At 40.5% G+C, this 16,592-nt stretch overlaps 1 protein-coding gene across 1 annotated transcript; it reads right to left on the reverse strand.

The window, feature by feature from the left end:
- Positions 1-2,195: 2,195 nt before the first annotated feature.
- On the reverse strand, positions 2,196-16,342 carry LOC307001470 (protein NLRC3-like). The gene is made up of 7 exons (XM_079617979.1): positions 16,017-16,342; positions 14,185-14,344; positions 6,178-8,040; positions 5,849-6,022; positions 5,607-5,780; positions 4,515-4,555; positions 2,196-3,144 (listed from the first exon to the last, which is right to left on the reverse strand). Exons 2-7 carry the CDS (start codon positions 14,295-14,297, stop codon positions 2,615-2,617), a joined length of 2,895 nt encoding a protein of 964 aa, XP_079474105.1. The 5' UTR covers positions 14,298-14,344; positions 16,017-16,342; the 3' UTR covers positions 2,196-2,614.
- Positions 16,343-16,592: the final 250 nt, after the last annotated feature.

Below are 16,592 nucleotides of genomic sequence, written 5' to 3' on the forward strand. Positions count from 1 at the left end.
GTTAGTGGTATTAACAAGCGATTTTTATTTGTCATTACTCTATGCCCCATATACTAGCGTTATACTAGCGTTATAGGCTAAACTGTTTTTAGAGATAAAACTATTTACATTCGATAATCATGAAAACAAATCTCAGATAACGGTTGACTAGGTAACAATGTGTAATTAGACCAAAGGTTCATTTTGCACCGGAGTTCTCCTTTAACTACACGTTAGTACATGCTTGTTAATTAATGTATTATTTAACATTTCGTGGTAAACTAAATCAAACATGCTCTAGATTAGGAGAAAGATGCATTAAAAGGGCACAATGTAAAATTGTTCATAAATTTGACACCAGCAACTGTCACAAACATCAGTGAATGACACTAGATGTCTTGCAATATTTACATTTAACCTTATCATTGAACACACAATGATGCATTCATCATTAAAAAAAACAATTTAATCTCATTCCCTTTTAAGTGATTCCACTGCTGCCATCCAGAGTGAAATACCTGCACTAACATATTCATTAAAGGCATTGCGCAACATTTCATGTTAAAAATTCAGTTTTTCTAACCCATAAATGCTTAAACAATTGCCTGATGGGCCGAATGAGCCCTTCTCTGATCACTGAGATTGCCTCTATAATCCTGTACAGTAAAATAAATAAGAGGGATTCGGGACAGGATTTGAGACTGGGCGTGACGTCATGCGCGTTCACCTGGCTATGGCTGGCAGGGTATGTGTATTCGCCGCTATTCTCCGTAGAAGATGGATTCAAACTCAAAGAGACCGGCTTGTAGTTCATTCCAAACCCCAACTCCACATAAGACGAAGAAAATAAATCTTTGGTCTAGTGCCACCAAAAGGGCCAAATTGGAGTCAGACAGGCGTCGGAATAAGACGAGTCAACATCGGGAAGGCTTTCAACAAATGGATCTCCGGTCTGCTCTAGGGCTCAAACGGGATCCTCAGTTGGCTTTTTTCTTGATAAAATGGTAAGATATAGCCCATTCTGTGTCTGATACGGCAAATATATGACAACAAATGACGATGCGTAAAATGTGTAATGCTAAATATCTACTAAATAAATCAGCACTACATGTAGTTTAGTGATTCGCTATGGGAGTAAAACAGTTCAAGTATCTTGAGTGTGATATAAAATGCTGATATATAAGTTAGATAATTAGACACAAAATTTTAGCAAATTACTGCCTAATTAGGATGTATTGCTATTGTAATATGCTACTTAGCAGATCAATAAAACAGGCTAAACCCCCGCAAATCTTCGGCGGATTACGTTAGCCTGTTTGGCTTTTATGGTAACGTCATAGTGCCATTTCATTGTTTATTACCTTGAGACATTTGAGTGTACTTTGTTGACCAAATGTGTATGGTATGATTATTATTTTGACCTTTTACAAAGTAACAACTTATATTGTTCATGAACGTGTTTCCATAATAATACAATCATAAGTGGATACAGTAAACAAACAACACAGTTCAATATGGAGATAGATGGAAAAAACCCCCCGAAGTTATTTACTACCCCAGTGTTTTCCCCTCACACTTAAGTGTGTCATTTACTCAATTGCCTTTCCTTTCAGATATTTAAAATGACTTGCAGATTTATAACTTTATTACTCTGAAGACATTATGACTGTAAACAAAATACTTGTGCGGCTGATGCTCCTTTGGTTATGAACAGCTCGTGCTCGTGCAAGTGTGCGTGTGGTCCATGAGCGTGCACATCTCTGGCTGCAGTTTCGTTTGTCGCCAGAGGGGGCATAGTTCTGCAAAAACTCAGAGACTAGCACAATGCACCTTAAAACAGATGCAATTTTCAAAATTAAAATCAGTGTTAGCACAGATGATGGTTATTTCTGTGGTTATTTTGTGGATTGGTTTACTGTCTTTATATCATAATGCAGTCGGATGTTAGTCTTGTGTTCTTGCGGGCCACTATTGCCCCTTCAAAATGTGTCCACTTTCCTACCGTTCAGTTCCTTCTCCATCCAAATGCGGGCACAGCACCTCTGCTCTTCCACTACTTTACAAACCTTTAAACCTGATTTAGAAGAGCTGAATATGTATAGAACATGTGTAATTGATAACTTTTTAAAGATGTACTCTTGGAGGGCCAAGACAAGAACTGACATAATGATAAAGTTTAGAGACGTGGTCTTAAAAAAAAGTTCACGGAGACGGAGGCAGAAAGCACACCCTGTTTATTTTCTTTATTTTACAAAAGCACAATGTTTTATTTCGATTTTAAGTGAACCCATAAAAAAGAAGACATTTAACAGATTATTTTTTTCATATTTCTTAAGGCTGTATGACCAAAACTGACGGGAGTATTTTAAGTCTATTTTGCTGCTATGTAAAAAAAAACGAGCAAAACGCGCCGGCGCGTTTGCCGACCCCAGAGGGTTAAACACACATTCATCTTTCCAGAGGTGAAGTATCCCTTTAAATCTTAGAATTGCAACTACTTCTCATAAATATATCTTACACTGCAAATTTCACAATTGTGAGAAAATTGCATTGACAAGATATAAAATCATAATAGCCTTTTGTTTTTTTTGCTCTGAGGTGGAAATATGCTCCTGCCGTTCCTCACAGGAGGTTGTTAAATCTGACACAGAGACACTGAAGATTCAGGATAAACCCCAAATCCAGCATAGAGGGGTTCAGTGATTGTGGTGTTGAATGTGTATATGTGTGTGAGTGTGTGTGTGTCAGAGACGCTGTAGAAGGACAGAGTGCCGGCCGACACGTCCACATACACTCCTACTCTATTACAGCGGGCTGAAGGGCCAGATACATCAGTGCTGTTATTATTGAACCAGACAGTGTAATTCTTATCAGAACAATACAGACTCCAGGACTTTTCATTGAGTCCAAACCAACAGTCGATCCCACTTTTCCTGCTGATTTCTTTATATGTCACTGCTACATGACCCGAGCCACTCCATTGAACCTCCCAGTAACAGCGCCCAGTCAGACTCTCTCCACACAGAATCTGCTCCTGGTGCTCAAATCTCTCTGGATGATCAGGATACGGCTGATGATCTTTCACAAATGTTGCCTTTCTGTTCTCCTCAGACAGAATGAGTTGAGTGTGTGCTGTGTTTGGATCCAGTGTGAGATCACAGGCATCTGAACACAACAACAGAGATCACAACATCTTTGACATTGTTATATATGCACAGGTGTGTGTGTATGTGGGTGTTTATGTGTGTGTACTTGGTAAACCCTACGTTATGAGGACCCCTATTTTTTGGTCCCCATGAGGAAAACAGCTTATAATCATACTAAATTATGGGTTTGTTTTTTTTGTGTGTGAAAATGTATTCCGCAGGCTGATAGGTCTTAAAACTCAATCTGCTTGTAATCACATAGTTTTCTATAGGGCACAGCTGATTGGTTCCTGCTGTATCAGTAGCCAATGAGCTCGCTGCTCAACCTTCAAATACTTGGTCAGCATTTGCTGTAGTAAGTTGCACTATATCTTTCAATATACCTTCTGATGTACATTCATGTTTATTTTGTGTTGTAACTTGCAATAAAGGGGAAGAGATGATAATTTAATGTGTGCTTTGCGCTACCGCTTCGCTTGAACTGAAGGCGCTATGTGATCTGGCGTGCCACATTAAAGAGCGCCAAAACAGTATTTATTGTTTTGAATTTCCTAATAAAATTGACAGAATTTGAAAGCTCAGACGTTGTTTCATATCAAAAGTAACACAGCACAAAGCTTATTGCGATTTATTAGATGGGAGGTGCGCTACAAAGTTGTGTTCATTCATCAATTGAAAACAGCAATAGCCGTATTCAGAAGGGACTAGTTTTCTAAATGGCGTTTGAGTTACAATTCTTATCACGCAATGTCTGTGATCTCATGTACCGATTCGGACGGGACTAACATCTCTGTGTTTATTACAGATGTGGAAGTGTGTGTTTTCTAGATGTGGTCGTTACAGAAGGTCATGTCCTGTGCGTGCATCACGTATATGTCTTTTCATTATTTGTTTATATGATTTTAATTTATAAAAAAACATCAACATTACTGTAAAGTAAACTTCACGAATTTATAGCAGTGGCGGTTTATAATAAATAATTGAGAAGAGAAAATCCAGACAAGTATCTTACTCTTACCTGACACTGATATTAAAATGGGCAGTGTTTGCAGTTTCCGTGATATGGCTCCATTTATTAATTGTATGTTATTGTTTTGTCGGATACCATCCATATTGAAATTAAATTAAAGCATGCCTAAGATTGGTGCACAAACGGTAGCTCAGGTAGGTCAAAAACACACAAGGAGAGGTCATTTTCACGTCTGTGAAACACGAATTTCACTAACGACCCCCTGGAAAACTAGTCCCATTTGAATAGGGTTATTGACTGAGAATCGAATTTAAGAATAAATAATGGTTCCTCAAAATGATTATCGATTAAAATTGAGAAATTTATATTTTTTACCCAGCCCTACCAGTGTGTGTGTATGTGTGTATGAGAGGACTTACATTTTCTCAGTCCTGGTGTGAAATATCCTCCATGGTCCAAACTATACAGAAACAAAACCATAAAAAAAAAGAAATTACAGGATATGTGGTACAATTCTTAAAATTGCATTTTTTGTTTGTTTTTCCCCACACAATTATTTTTGTAGCTTTTAATATGAGTTCACCCAAAAAATCATATTCTGTCATAATTTACTCTCCCTCATGTCATTCCAAAACCATCAGCCCATCAGATTCATCTTCAACACACAAATGAAGATATTTTTAATGAAACCTGAGAGATTTCTGTCCCTATAAGTAATACAAATAGGTAATACAAATTAATCGAGGGGTTTAATCCATGTCTTCTGAAAAGACACTATAATTTTATACGATGAAATTGTTTTATGGGCGTAGACCTTCTGTCTATGACAAAATCTGTCTGCAACAGCAAAATCCTGTCATGTGGTGTTTGATTGCCTTAAGCAGTCCTGGGTTTAGGAGCTAATTTTAACATTAAATGCTTGCTGAATTACTCCTAGATGAAAAATGTATTAGTCTTAATATTAGGAGCAACGTGCCCCTAATTTTTAAGAGTTTCTCATAATTTTTTGCGTTAAGAGCAACTATTACCCTTAACATTTTTTTGTGAATACGGGGCGGCTCTGATTTTGCATCTGTGTCACGTGAACCACTGCAGCACACACACCAGTGCGCTCCACACCAGAGACAGGATAGCACAGAGTGAATCATATGTGCAGGTCAGCACAGACAACAAAACATTGCAATCAAACATTGCAAACAAAAGACCACAAAAAAACCTTTAACACTAGGCTCTTTCGAATCCTAATAGGACTTTAAAAATATATGGGTTGTAGTAATTTGGTATTAAAGAAACCGTTCTCTAGTTTTACACCCTCAAAATTTGATATAACAACTGCTCAGTTTTCTCTTATGTGAGATTTGTGGATTCTGCTGTGTTACATAAGATAAAGCCAGTTTAAAAGTTATGAGACCATACAAATATTTCAGTAGCAATTTCTTAACAAAAGATCCCTCTTAGTTGACCTCTAGTCACATACAGACACACAAATGAGTCATAACGTATAAACATACTTGAGTATCTTCAGTGAGCAGTTTGGATCCTTCAGTTTGTCCTTGAGCAGCTGGTCTCCTGCATCTCCTGGGTGATTGTAGCTCAGGTCCAGCTCTCTCAGGTGTGAGGGGTTTGAACTCAGAGCTGAAGACACATAACCACAGCCTTCCTCTGTCACCATACAGCCCGACAACCTACAGACACACACAGTCAGATCATTTACAAACACACTGTACACTAACCCTTATATGTTCTTACATACCTCAGTATCTCCAGCTGACACTTTGGATTCTTCAGTCCATTATAGAGCAGCTTCACTCCTGAATCATACAGGTCATTGTTACTCAGGTCCAGTTCTCTCAGGACACAATTTGAGGATTGAAGAGCTGATGACACAATTTCACATGGCTGACCAGTGAGATTACAACCACCAAGCCTGAAAAAGATTAAAACACATGAAAATTTAATTCTTAACGTCATTCTTCAACTGTATTTTAATAAAATCATGTTTTTTTTTGTAAAATATGTTCAAATTAAATTATTAAGACACAATTTAAGACATTAAGACAAAATATTTTAAAAAACACGCACAAGGCTTTTCTGCAGTTGCTCACAGCTGGTATCAGTCTTCTTCTACCCTCATCTGATGTGTTGTATTTCTTGAGGTCCAGCTCATCCAGCACCTCCTCTGACATCTGAAGCATGTAGGCGATTGCTGAGCAGTGAGCAGGAGAGATTTTCTTCTCTGAGTGATTGTCTGATTTCAGAAACTCTTGAATCTCTCTGGACAGAGTCTGATCTTTCACTTCTAACAGACAGAGGGACAGATTGATGGATCTTTCAGTGGAGAGTTCATGTCCATCTCTGATCTTCTCTTTAATGTACTGTGTGGTTCTCCTGATGCTCTCTGAGCTGTTCTCTGTGTGTGTCAGCAGATCCTGCAAGAGTCTCTGATTGGACTCCAGTGAGATGCCCAGCAGGAACCGCAGGAACAGATCCAGGTGTCCATTCTCACTCTCAAGGGCTTTATTTACTGCATCTCTATGCAGATTATGCATCACATCACAGAACTGCAATGTGTCAAAGTTTTTGATTACATAATGATAAAATGCATAGAAAGCAGCGAGAAACTCTTGAATGCTAAGATGAATGAAGCTGTAGACTTTCATTTGATGAATCACAGATTCCTCCTTAAAGATCTCAGTGCAAATCCCGGAATACACTGAGGCATCAGTGACGTCTATGCCGCTCTCAATCAGGTCCTCCTCATAGAACATCACATTGCCCTTCATCAGCTGTTTAAAAGCCACTTCAGCAAGTTTCACAATCACTTCACTGTTGGACTGCAGGGGTTTCTCTGGATCTCTCTCCTCATACTTCTGATTCCTCGTGTTGATCTGAATCAGCAGGAAGTGGATGTACATCTCAGTCAGAGTTTGAGGAATTTCTGCACTCAGATCTTCTTCCAGGAGCTTCTGAAGCACAGTGGATGAGATCCAGCAGAAGACGGGTATGTGGCACATGATGTGGAGGCTTTTTGCTCTTCTGATGTGTGAGATGATTCTGCTGGCTTGATGCTCGTCACTGATTCTCTTCCTGAAATATTCCTCCTTCTGAGGATCATCGAATCCCTGAATCTCTGTCAGGCGGTTGATGTATTTGGAGGGGATCTGATTGGCTGCTGCTGGTCTGGAGGTGATCCAGATGAGAGCCGAGGGAAGCAGATCTCCTTTCATGAGGTTTGACATCAACACACCCACTGATGAAATCTCAGTCACATCAGAAACTTTATGAGTGTCTGAAAACATCAGTGTGATTCTGCTTTCATCCAGACCATCAAAGATGAACACAACTTTACACTCCTCATAAATCTTTGAGCCCAGATCTTGAAGTTCAGGGTGAAAGTCCAGCAGAAGTCTGTGAAGACTGTACTGATGATCTCGGATCAAGTTCAGCTCTCGAAATGAAAGCACAAACATGAAATCTACATCCTGATTGGCTTTTCCCTCGGCCCAGTCCAGAATGAACTTCTGCACAGAGACGGTTTTTCCAATTCCAGCGATGCCTTTAGTAAGAACAGTCTTGATCTGCTCTTTCTCCTCATGTCCTGGTTCAGGAGAGGCTTTAAAGATGTCATTGCAGTAGATTGGAGTGTCTTGTGAGTGTTGTGTTCTGGGTGTTTTCTCCATCTGTAAAACCTCATGTTCTTCATTCACTCCTTCTCCCTCTCCCTCTATGATGTAGAGCTGTAAGTAGATCCTGTTCAGGAGGATTTCATTCTCTTGTAGTTTGCTTCCCTCAAATAATCTCTCATATTTGTTCTTCATGCTGGTTTTGTGCTGGTCTTTGACTCTCTGCAGGTCTCCAGTCTCCAGTGTGTGTGTCTGCAGGACTTCTTCAGTTTTGCTCTGCCTGATATGGGTCTGATAGTAGGTTGTAGAGGATGGCACAGATCTGATCACAACATACAAAAGACACAACATCAACAAAATGTATGCATTAAAACATTCACACAGCATTATAATCTAAAGATATTAAATGTACTACCTAAATTCCAACTTATATTTAAAGGTTGATCAAGTCTGGAATGACCTAATATGCAGAGGTAGACTGATCACCTTTTTTTGAGTCTCGTTCTTCGCGGATCTGAGAGCCCAATTTTAAATACAAGCTTTAAATACAATTGAAGTTGATTCTAAAACAGACAGAGGAGTAGTTGCTGATTGAGCTGGACCCCAATAAATGCAACAAATTACACATAAAATATAATGAAGACAGTTAGGTTAAATTTAAAAAAAAAATAGTTTAGACAAGCTAATAATGAATTCTAAAGTGTTTGTTATAATGCCTAAATGGGAGGTACAATTGTTTCATTGGCATAGCAGTGGCTAGACACCCCATATTCTGAAAGATGTTGCCCATCAGGAGATAAAAAAGAATAGGGGCAAGGATGGAGCCATGTGGAACCCCCTAAGGTAGAAGTCTCTTGGAATCTCCAATGATAACTGAAAAATATCTGTCAGTAAGATAAGACAGGAACTCTCTCAAAACAATTTATTTTCATCCCACCAAGTGTTCAAGGCATAAGATGAGAATATTATGGTCATTGATATCGAATACTTGTCTAAGGCCAAAAAGATAATGTTTAGTACATTTACCAAAGCTGACTCTGTACTGCTCTACAATCCGATTGGAAAGTCTCAACTATGGCATTTATGTTTATGAATGATGAACTGTTGCAAGATTAATTTCCCCAATATTTTAGAAATGAAAGGTAAATGGGAAATAGGTCTATAGGGCTTCATGTCCTCTGGGGCTAAGTTAGGTCTCTTTAAAAGTGGAGTCACAACTGCATGCTTTAAATCTAGAGGGCATGTGCCCTTAGTCAGGCACTTGTTCATGAAAAATACAGTTCTATCATGACAACTTTCGGGATATTTTTAGCATGATAATGGATACGACATTGTTAATGTATTTGGTCTTGGCTGATTAGATCAGCTACGCTGCTGCTGAATTGCAGCTGCTGTTGATTATTGCTGTTGTCGTAGATTATTGCTGCTGCTGCAGAGCAAGTACAGGAACTTGCTACTGCCAACAATACATTCGCTGATACACTGCTGTGACTATGTAAGACATACTGCTGCTGCACAAATAACATATATCAATAACCAGGGGCGGTTTCTTCATTAGGGCGATTGGGCGACGCACCACCAAAGTGTGAAAGGGATTTTCAATCACATTCGCATTCAACCACAGAGTTACGCTAGCAGTCACTGTTTGTTCTGTCTCTGGATATAGTCCTATCTGCATCCAGTCACGTTCTGTGGAGTACCGCCTCTTTTTGGGCGATTTCACTCTGGCCGAGAATCGCCCTGAGTGTTCCCATAGACTTCCATACAAATATTTTCTTTTTAGAACTGCAGGCACTGCAATGCATTCTCTATGGGTTCCGGGAGGGCTTGCCCTGACGTGCTTTCGTCATCATACGCAAGCTTGTCACTTGTGCAGCGATTGGCAGAAACAAATATATCTCTATTAATAATGATGTGACATTCAATAATTTCCTCAATGCATAGCTTACATTCCACGGAGATATTCTCCATCTGTAAATGTTAGAAAGTTAAGCAAATATTTCCATTTTGCTGTCAGGAGTGGACAAGCTTCTGCAGGCTAAACTTCCGTGAACTAGATGCGCGCCGAACAGACGGAGCGCAATAGAATAGGAGCGCAATAATACTGACTAAAATATACATTAACACTAAATTATAAATATATTTTGCTAAAATATTTGTTGTTGAATATTTGTTGTTGTTGGTGAACATAAATGTGCTAAAGAATTTCAAACCTATACAAGTGTATTTTTATGATATCAGTTATGTTTTTATTTATTTTAAGTTTAGTAAATTTAACTACTTCTTTAAAAAGCATTATTTTGTTTTTAGATTGTAATGTTGCAATGTTAGAATGTTATGTGATTTTACTCCTTTTTTAGACTGCAAGGTATAGACTGCAAGGTTACATTCACTATGTGAACATTGTTTGTAGGACAATAATACAGGATATGACATTTTTTTTATTATTAAATACAGATTTTTTATTATTATTCAAATAGAAAAAAAAATTAAATACTGAGATTATACCATACATTTAGCCCAACAATTCAGATTTCTTTAGCAATTGCCCAATACCTTATGGCATGCTTTAAATGCTGAATTTCAATTTTTAGCTAAGCAGTAGGCTAATGATACATTAGTATCACTGTTAAATGGTTATTTAACAATTAGCCTACATTCAGTACTGTATTAATAGTTCAGTTCAGTTTGTTTGTTTATTTCCCCCCAACAAAGCTGGAACGAGAAGATGAACAATACAGTTAAAATATGTATGCTGCTCCACAGAGCTATGAGAACCGCATGTTTGCTATCTATGTGTTTCTGGGCCTGCTTTGGTAAATGGCTTAATGCTAATGGACTATTGCTGTGTGTACCTGGTCACTTGACCAGATAGCTTAAAACTAGTGACTTGACTTAAAATGTGTCTGGGCTAGTGAAGCCCAGAGAAATTAACTAGTGGCTTAGCAATGTGAACCTGGGTGCCGTAACCTTATTAGTTTATTTAACTAATGAACTAAATAGCGATTGTGTGCCTGAGCCAATATAGCTCAAACTTACCTTGGTAGAAACATAAACTATGTGTGTCGTTAACAAACAGGATATCACGTTATAGCGCTAAGACGACAGCATTCTGCTATTTTATTTGATCTATTTACTTATTTTTATATATGAAGTAAAAATAAACGCAGCTCTTGGTTTGCGCATGCTTATAAACTTTGCCCTTTGGAAATAATCGTTGAAGGTTTTTTGCATGAGGTTTAGGTTGAGATGTGAAATACTGCTTCTTGCTTTCTGTAGTAGAATAAGGTAGATATCATTCATCAATGTAATCACTGTAAAAAAAATGACCTTTAACCTAGTAATAAGTTAACAAAAAGTATCCTGCGATAGCATAAATTGCTGTTCAATCTGTAGTTGGGATAGTATGCTCAAAAACTATTTCTGGTGGGAAATGCAGCTGCTCGATTATTTCCTTATTTCGATAGTTTAAAGGTGGGGTATGTGATTTGCAAAACGGCTGGCAGATTTTGAAAATACAAAACTCAAATGGTCCTACTTTCCTTTGACTCCACCCATTCAAAGAACATGGACATGGATGGGGGGAGGGGGGAATGGTACGACCGATTGATTGACGCACTTACTGTCCAATGATTCTAGGTGGTCTTGGAAATGATTGGCTGGAGTTATTCGAGTCCTGCCCGTTCCACAGATGATTAAATTGCTTAATTTTTATTTCAGTGCTTCTAACTCAGGGGCTGTAAGTGGGTTAGGAATAGGATTTTAAGTGATTTTGAAGAAATGGCCAAAAAAGAGAATTACATACCCCACCTTTAATATAGGCCTATTTGTATTGCATATTAAGAACGATAATGTTCGCATTGCATGATTTTAGTGGCGCGGAGAGCAAGGTCTGTGGCGCTTCGTAAATCCGGCACGCAGATCGCTTCCGGGCCTTCCTCGTCGAGCTTACGGAGAAGGTTGGCCTGGTGAATCTGCAACACCGCCATCGTGTGCAATGCCGACGCAGCTTGTCCAGCGGCGGCGTAGGCGCGACTGTTCAAAGCTGAAGACGTGCGGCAGGATTTAGATGGTAACGCTACCTTGGTGGGCAAAGGTGAGTCGCTACAGCCTCTTCCACCGGAGGGAGGGACTGGTATCCTCTGTCTCTAGCACCATCCACCACGGAGAATGCTGCTGAGAGGAGAGAACAGCAGTCATCCTCCACAGACGCGGCTTCCCCTTCATCGTCCATAACGGACGCGGCGGCAGACAGCGGCCGTTGTCCGTCGGTCAGAGAGTCCAGCGAAGCGGGCGGAGAAGCTGGCGGCGGCGAGCTCCTCGTGGTGGAGGGAGGTTCCGGGTTCCGCTGAGCACGGCGCTTCTTACGGCGCGGCACTGCAGCGGGCGGAGGTGCAGCTTCAGCGAACGAAGCCATGCGAGTCCGCAGAGTCGCCATGGGTAACGCTTCACAGTGATGGCACTGCCATCGACAAGAGCTAGAGCCGCGTGGTCCTCACCCAGGCAGGAAACACAGATCACGTGGTGGTCCCCGTCGCTAAGTGTAGCTCTACACGAGCCACGGGAGTTGCGAGGCATCTTTAAAAAGACGCTCGGCTCTTTTAGTGGTGGAAAAAATGTGTGATGCAGCGGCGAACACACACACAAAACACACAGACTACTGAAAAGGATATAAATTCAACGCCGGATAGCGATGCAGGGAACGGCGGCTGAAGGCGGCGAGATGTCGACCAGCGGCTTCAGTTGAGAAGGCGCGTCCTGCAGTGATGCTTCTCGACGGCTGTGGCGGCTTCCTCTCAGGATCCAGCGATGCGGGAGCTTCGCTGAAGAGATGCAAATCAGAGAATGACAGCCTCTGCTCGGGCATTTATAAGCCTAGGCCACGCCCATTCTGGCGGGACGTGACGCAGAGGGCGCGAAGCGTCCTCATTGGGTCAAGCGTCATGAGAGGCCTTGCATAGGCTGCTGCTTTTGCTGCAGAGCAGCCAATGGGGCGCGCAAGCTGTTCCGCCTGAGGCTGTATGCTGTCGCAAAGCGTTTTACATTATTACAAAATTAAGGATTCATTTTGGGCTTCAATATCTCGAGAAAGAATCTTTCTCGTAGCGTCTTCGACGCAGTACGAGAGAACTCGCGTTAGATAACTTAATTTAATGTACTGAGATATGAGTAAGAGCGTTCACAATCCAGCTCTTGAGTTTTAGGGAAACTCTTGAAAGCGCGCTGCAAACTGTTTACCGCCCCTGAATTAAATTGTACACTGCGTTTTACAAAGCACAATGGAACCGACCTGACTGGCGAAGTGTGGTTCTAGCATTGGTGTGCATCTGAATCAACTGAGTTCAATGTAGAAATGAATGTCCTTTAGAACATATTGAAAGCGTTTGAGTTCTCTTACGAGGGTACTCTCGTGTTGCGTAAGCTAGCTTACACTACGGGAAAATCCCTTTTCTCGAGAATACTGAAGCCAAAAATTATCCTTAATTTTGTATTATTTTAAAACGCATATTGCTGCAGCGAGCAGACCTAGGTGAGGCCGCTCGTGCGCCTATTGGCTGCTCTGCGGAGACTTGCTGCAACCCATTGGCAGGCTGCCCGTGACGTAAGCACCAATGAGGCGCTGGCGCCCTCAGTCGTCACGGCCTGCCAGAATGGGCGTGGCTTATGCCTTTATAAGCCAGATCCCGATAGGATGCACTTTGATTTTTCATCTCTTCAGCGAAGTGTTCACTCACATCGCTGGATCTCTGGAAGCCTGCGTCGTTGAAAAGGCACTGCAGCGGGAAGAGCCGTCTGCATCGCAGAGCAAGTGACCGTCTTCTCGCCGCCTTCAGCCGCCGTTCCTGCTGCGCTATCCGGCACCCATATCCTTTAAACTCTCACTCTGTGTGTGTTTGCCGCCGCTTTGAGCAATTGATTTTGTGTATTTAACATTTATGAAATGGTTACTAATCTGATCACCATCCTTACAATTGAATTATTTTTCTAACTGTTGAGATACTTCATAACAAATCTTGATACCAAATGTAAACAGGCTCTCGCAGAGTTTTGTCTTTGCCACAGTTACCTTTGTCTGTTCACTGGAGACATGAGGCACACTTTACGGCACACAATAAGGCACTGTTTCTCAACTCCAATCCTTGGCACCCACCTACTAATGTTTTAGTGTCCCTGTTTAACACACTATCAAGCTGATGAGCTGAAAGAGTTTTAATTTGTGAGACATCTAAAACATTCTGGGAGGACGGTCCCGAGGACTGGAGTTAAGATACGCTGCATTAAGGCATTACCTTTAAGACAATAAGGCATAGGCTTCTGTGAAGAGGCTTTAAAACAATATTGTGAAAACAACTATATTCACCTACTATCAGTCTGTTGTCCCAACGTGTTGTACTGGTTAGCTTGAATACACTGTAAATAGTTTTGAAAGCATTTGCTAAATGCATTCCTGTGTGTGGTTCTGTACCTGAGAGTGATGGGGTTGCTCATGGACTGATCACTCCTCATTGACACACAGCTGGGTCCTGCACCAGACTCTTCTTGCTCCTCCAGGTCCTCTCTCTCCTCACACTGATGCATTTTGGAGTTGTGTTCCCCTCCTCTTTCTCTTGATTTAAGACATTTATCTGTTAATTGTCAAAAGGAGAATAAAAACAAATTTACAGTAATATTGGCAACAATCATGTTTCATCTCTCAGATTCATGGATTACAACAGTACTTTTTAAGCTCCATTGCTAGGCTGTGCCGGTAAACTTGACGACCGGAGTAGCACTGGCGCTGGTCCGCCAAACCACAGTGGGCCCTATTTTAACGACCTAAGCGCATGGTCTAAAGCGCAGGGCGCAAGTGCACTTAGGGCGTGTCCGAATCCACTTCTGCTAGTTTAACGACGGGAAAAATGGTCCGCGCGCCAGGCGCATGGTCTAAAAGGGTCGTCCCTATTCTCTTAATGAGTAATGGGTGTGTTTTGGGATTTACGTGCGTTAAACCAATCAGAGTCTCATCTCCCATTCCCTTTAAATGCCAGTTCCACTCACACCATGGCGATTCGCTATTTACATGACGGAATTTGATAGTGGAAAGACCGAACGTATATTTTACGTGAATATTATGGCATGAGTGAAGCACAAAGCTTTCTTTATCAAAATAAATAATAGGTTAGCAATTAAATGTTACATTGCAGCCATGGAAACATTTGGATTATTGCCGAATGAGAGAGGTAGCCTATCACGTGAGCCCATACATTTAAGCTCGGCTTTGTATTATGTTTTGCGATCTGGTCACCCATTATCAGCGAATTTAACAATATTCCATAGGACATGTAATACCTTGTTTCTTTTCCCAAATATTCACTCGCGTCTCACCCATTTTCGCAGGGGATTATTTTTCCTTGGTTCGCTTTTAATTTGTTCTTCTGCGTTTTTTCTATTCTATCACAGTAAAATGGCAATATAAAAGACCTGATACCTTTTTGCTTGCACATCAAATTCTATTTACCACAGTTTGTGCTTGTTATTATGGTAAGGCGCGTCAAGTTTATTTGTACAGTAGTATACAAAGTCAAACAGTCTTAAATTCAAGTTCAAAAGTTTATTGCCAAAAGGTAATGTCTTGACCTGCAGAATATATAATTCATTTTCCAACAAAGTGTCAGTTTACTGGAACATCAGGAGAAAACATGAAGATATTAGAGAAGAGAATATTCTCTGCCGTGTCCCTCTCAAAGCGCAGAGCATATGACACATCTTTGTCGGTACATATACAACCAATGTTTTTTTAATCTTATTTTAAAACCACATTATTAGGCTATTATTATTTTAATCTTTGGTTTTAATGAGAAACTAAAAATAAACTATTCGAGAGCGGATTAGAACCCATTCCTCTTCTAGCACACTACAGTTCAACCATCGGACCATTAGGCTACAGTAGCATTAAACGCGGATATTTATTCACTGACTGATAAGAATATCATAGGCTACAACATATTGTATTACATATACAAGGATGAAACTATAAAAACATGACTTGTGTCGATAAATTAAACTCAAACTCTGCACCACCCATTTTGAAAACAAAATTCGCCAATGCTTTTAATCTAAATATTTAATGAGTGATGATGATTCAGAGTCATCTTTCTAAATATCGAAAGCGATTTACTTAAATAAGTTTAACGGAGGATGTTTCCATTATTTGCACTAAATTGTCTCGTTTGAAATCCTCGGTAAGGAAGTAACGAAACCTCAATGACAGACAGCGTATGTCTTATAGCCTATGCAAAGATTAACTTCTGAACTTACCACACCATAAACCGAAGTTAAATACACTTTGTGTTTTGTTTATATTTCAGGGCTGGCGTCTCTTCCGTCTCCTCCGTTTCTTCGTTTACTTTTGTTTTCTGGACACATTGGTGAGTTGAGGTGTGTTCCTTTAACACCTGTGCTCTGCAAAGCGCACTTCACTTCAGGGGTGCTCCGCCATCTTGAGCCTGTAGTACGTGCGTGTGCAGCTCGAGCTCGTCGCACGCGTGCACACTGCATAGGGTGTAGTAGGGAACATCGATCACTGCATAGGGTGTAGGGAACATCGATCACTGCACAGGGTGTAGGGAACATCGATACATCACTAGATCTGAGGGGGAGAGGGGAATACTGTCACTGCGCGATCAGTTTGAGGAAAATAAACACGGGGAAGTGCGCGACAGTTACAACGCAACTATCATGATTATGTTTAAATAAGATAAAATAATAAATAAATTATGTAAACACATGTTGGATTAACCTTTATTTACCCAGGCAAGTCACTTAAGAACAAGTTCTTATAGCAGGAGAGTTAAAATCTCCTGAAAGACATAAACATTACAATACACACTATAG

Source organism: Phoxinus phoxinus (genome assembly GCF_949152265.1).
Source record: "Phoxinus phoxinus genome assembly, chromosome: 7".
In the NCBI taxonomy this organism is placed as follows: Eukaryota; Metazoa; Chordata; class Actinopteri; order Cypriniformes; family Leuciscidae; genus Phoxinus; species Phoxinus phoxinus.

What these genes read in the sequence shown, in the direction of transcription:
- LOC307001470 (XM_079617979.1), bottom strand. Translation starts at nt 14,297, where the DNA reads ATGCATCAGTGTGAGGAGAGAGAGGACCTGGAGGAGCAAGAAGAGTCT. An exon ending in AGCAACCCCATCACTCTCAG is followed by an intron (nt 8,041 to 14,184) that starts GTACAGAACCAC and finishes TGTTGTGATCAG; the next exon opens with ATCTGTGCCATCCTCTACAA. An exon ending in TGCTCACTGAAGATACTCAA is followed by an intron (nt 4,556 to 5,606) that starts GTATGTTTATAC and finishes GTTTCTGTATAG; the next exon opens with TTTGGACCATGGAGGATATT.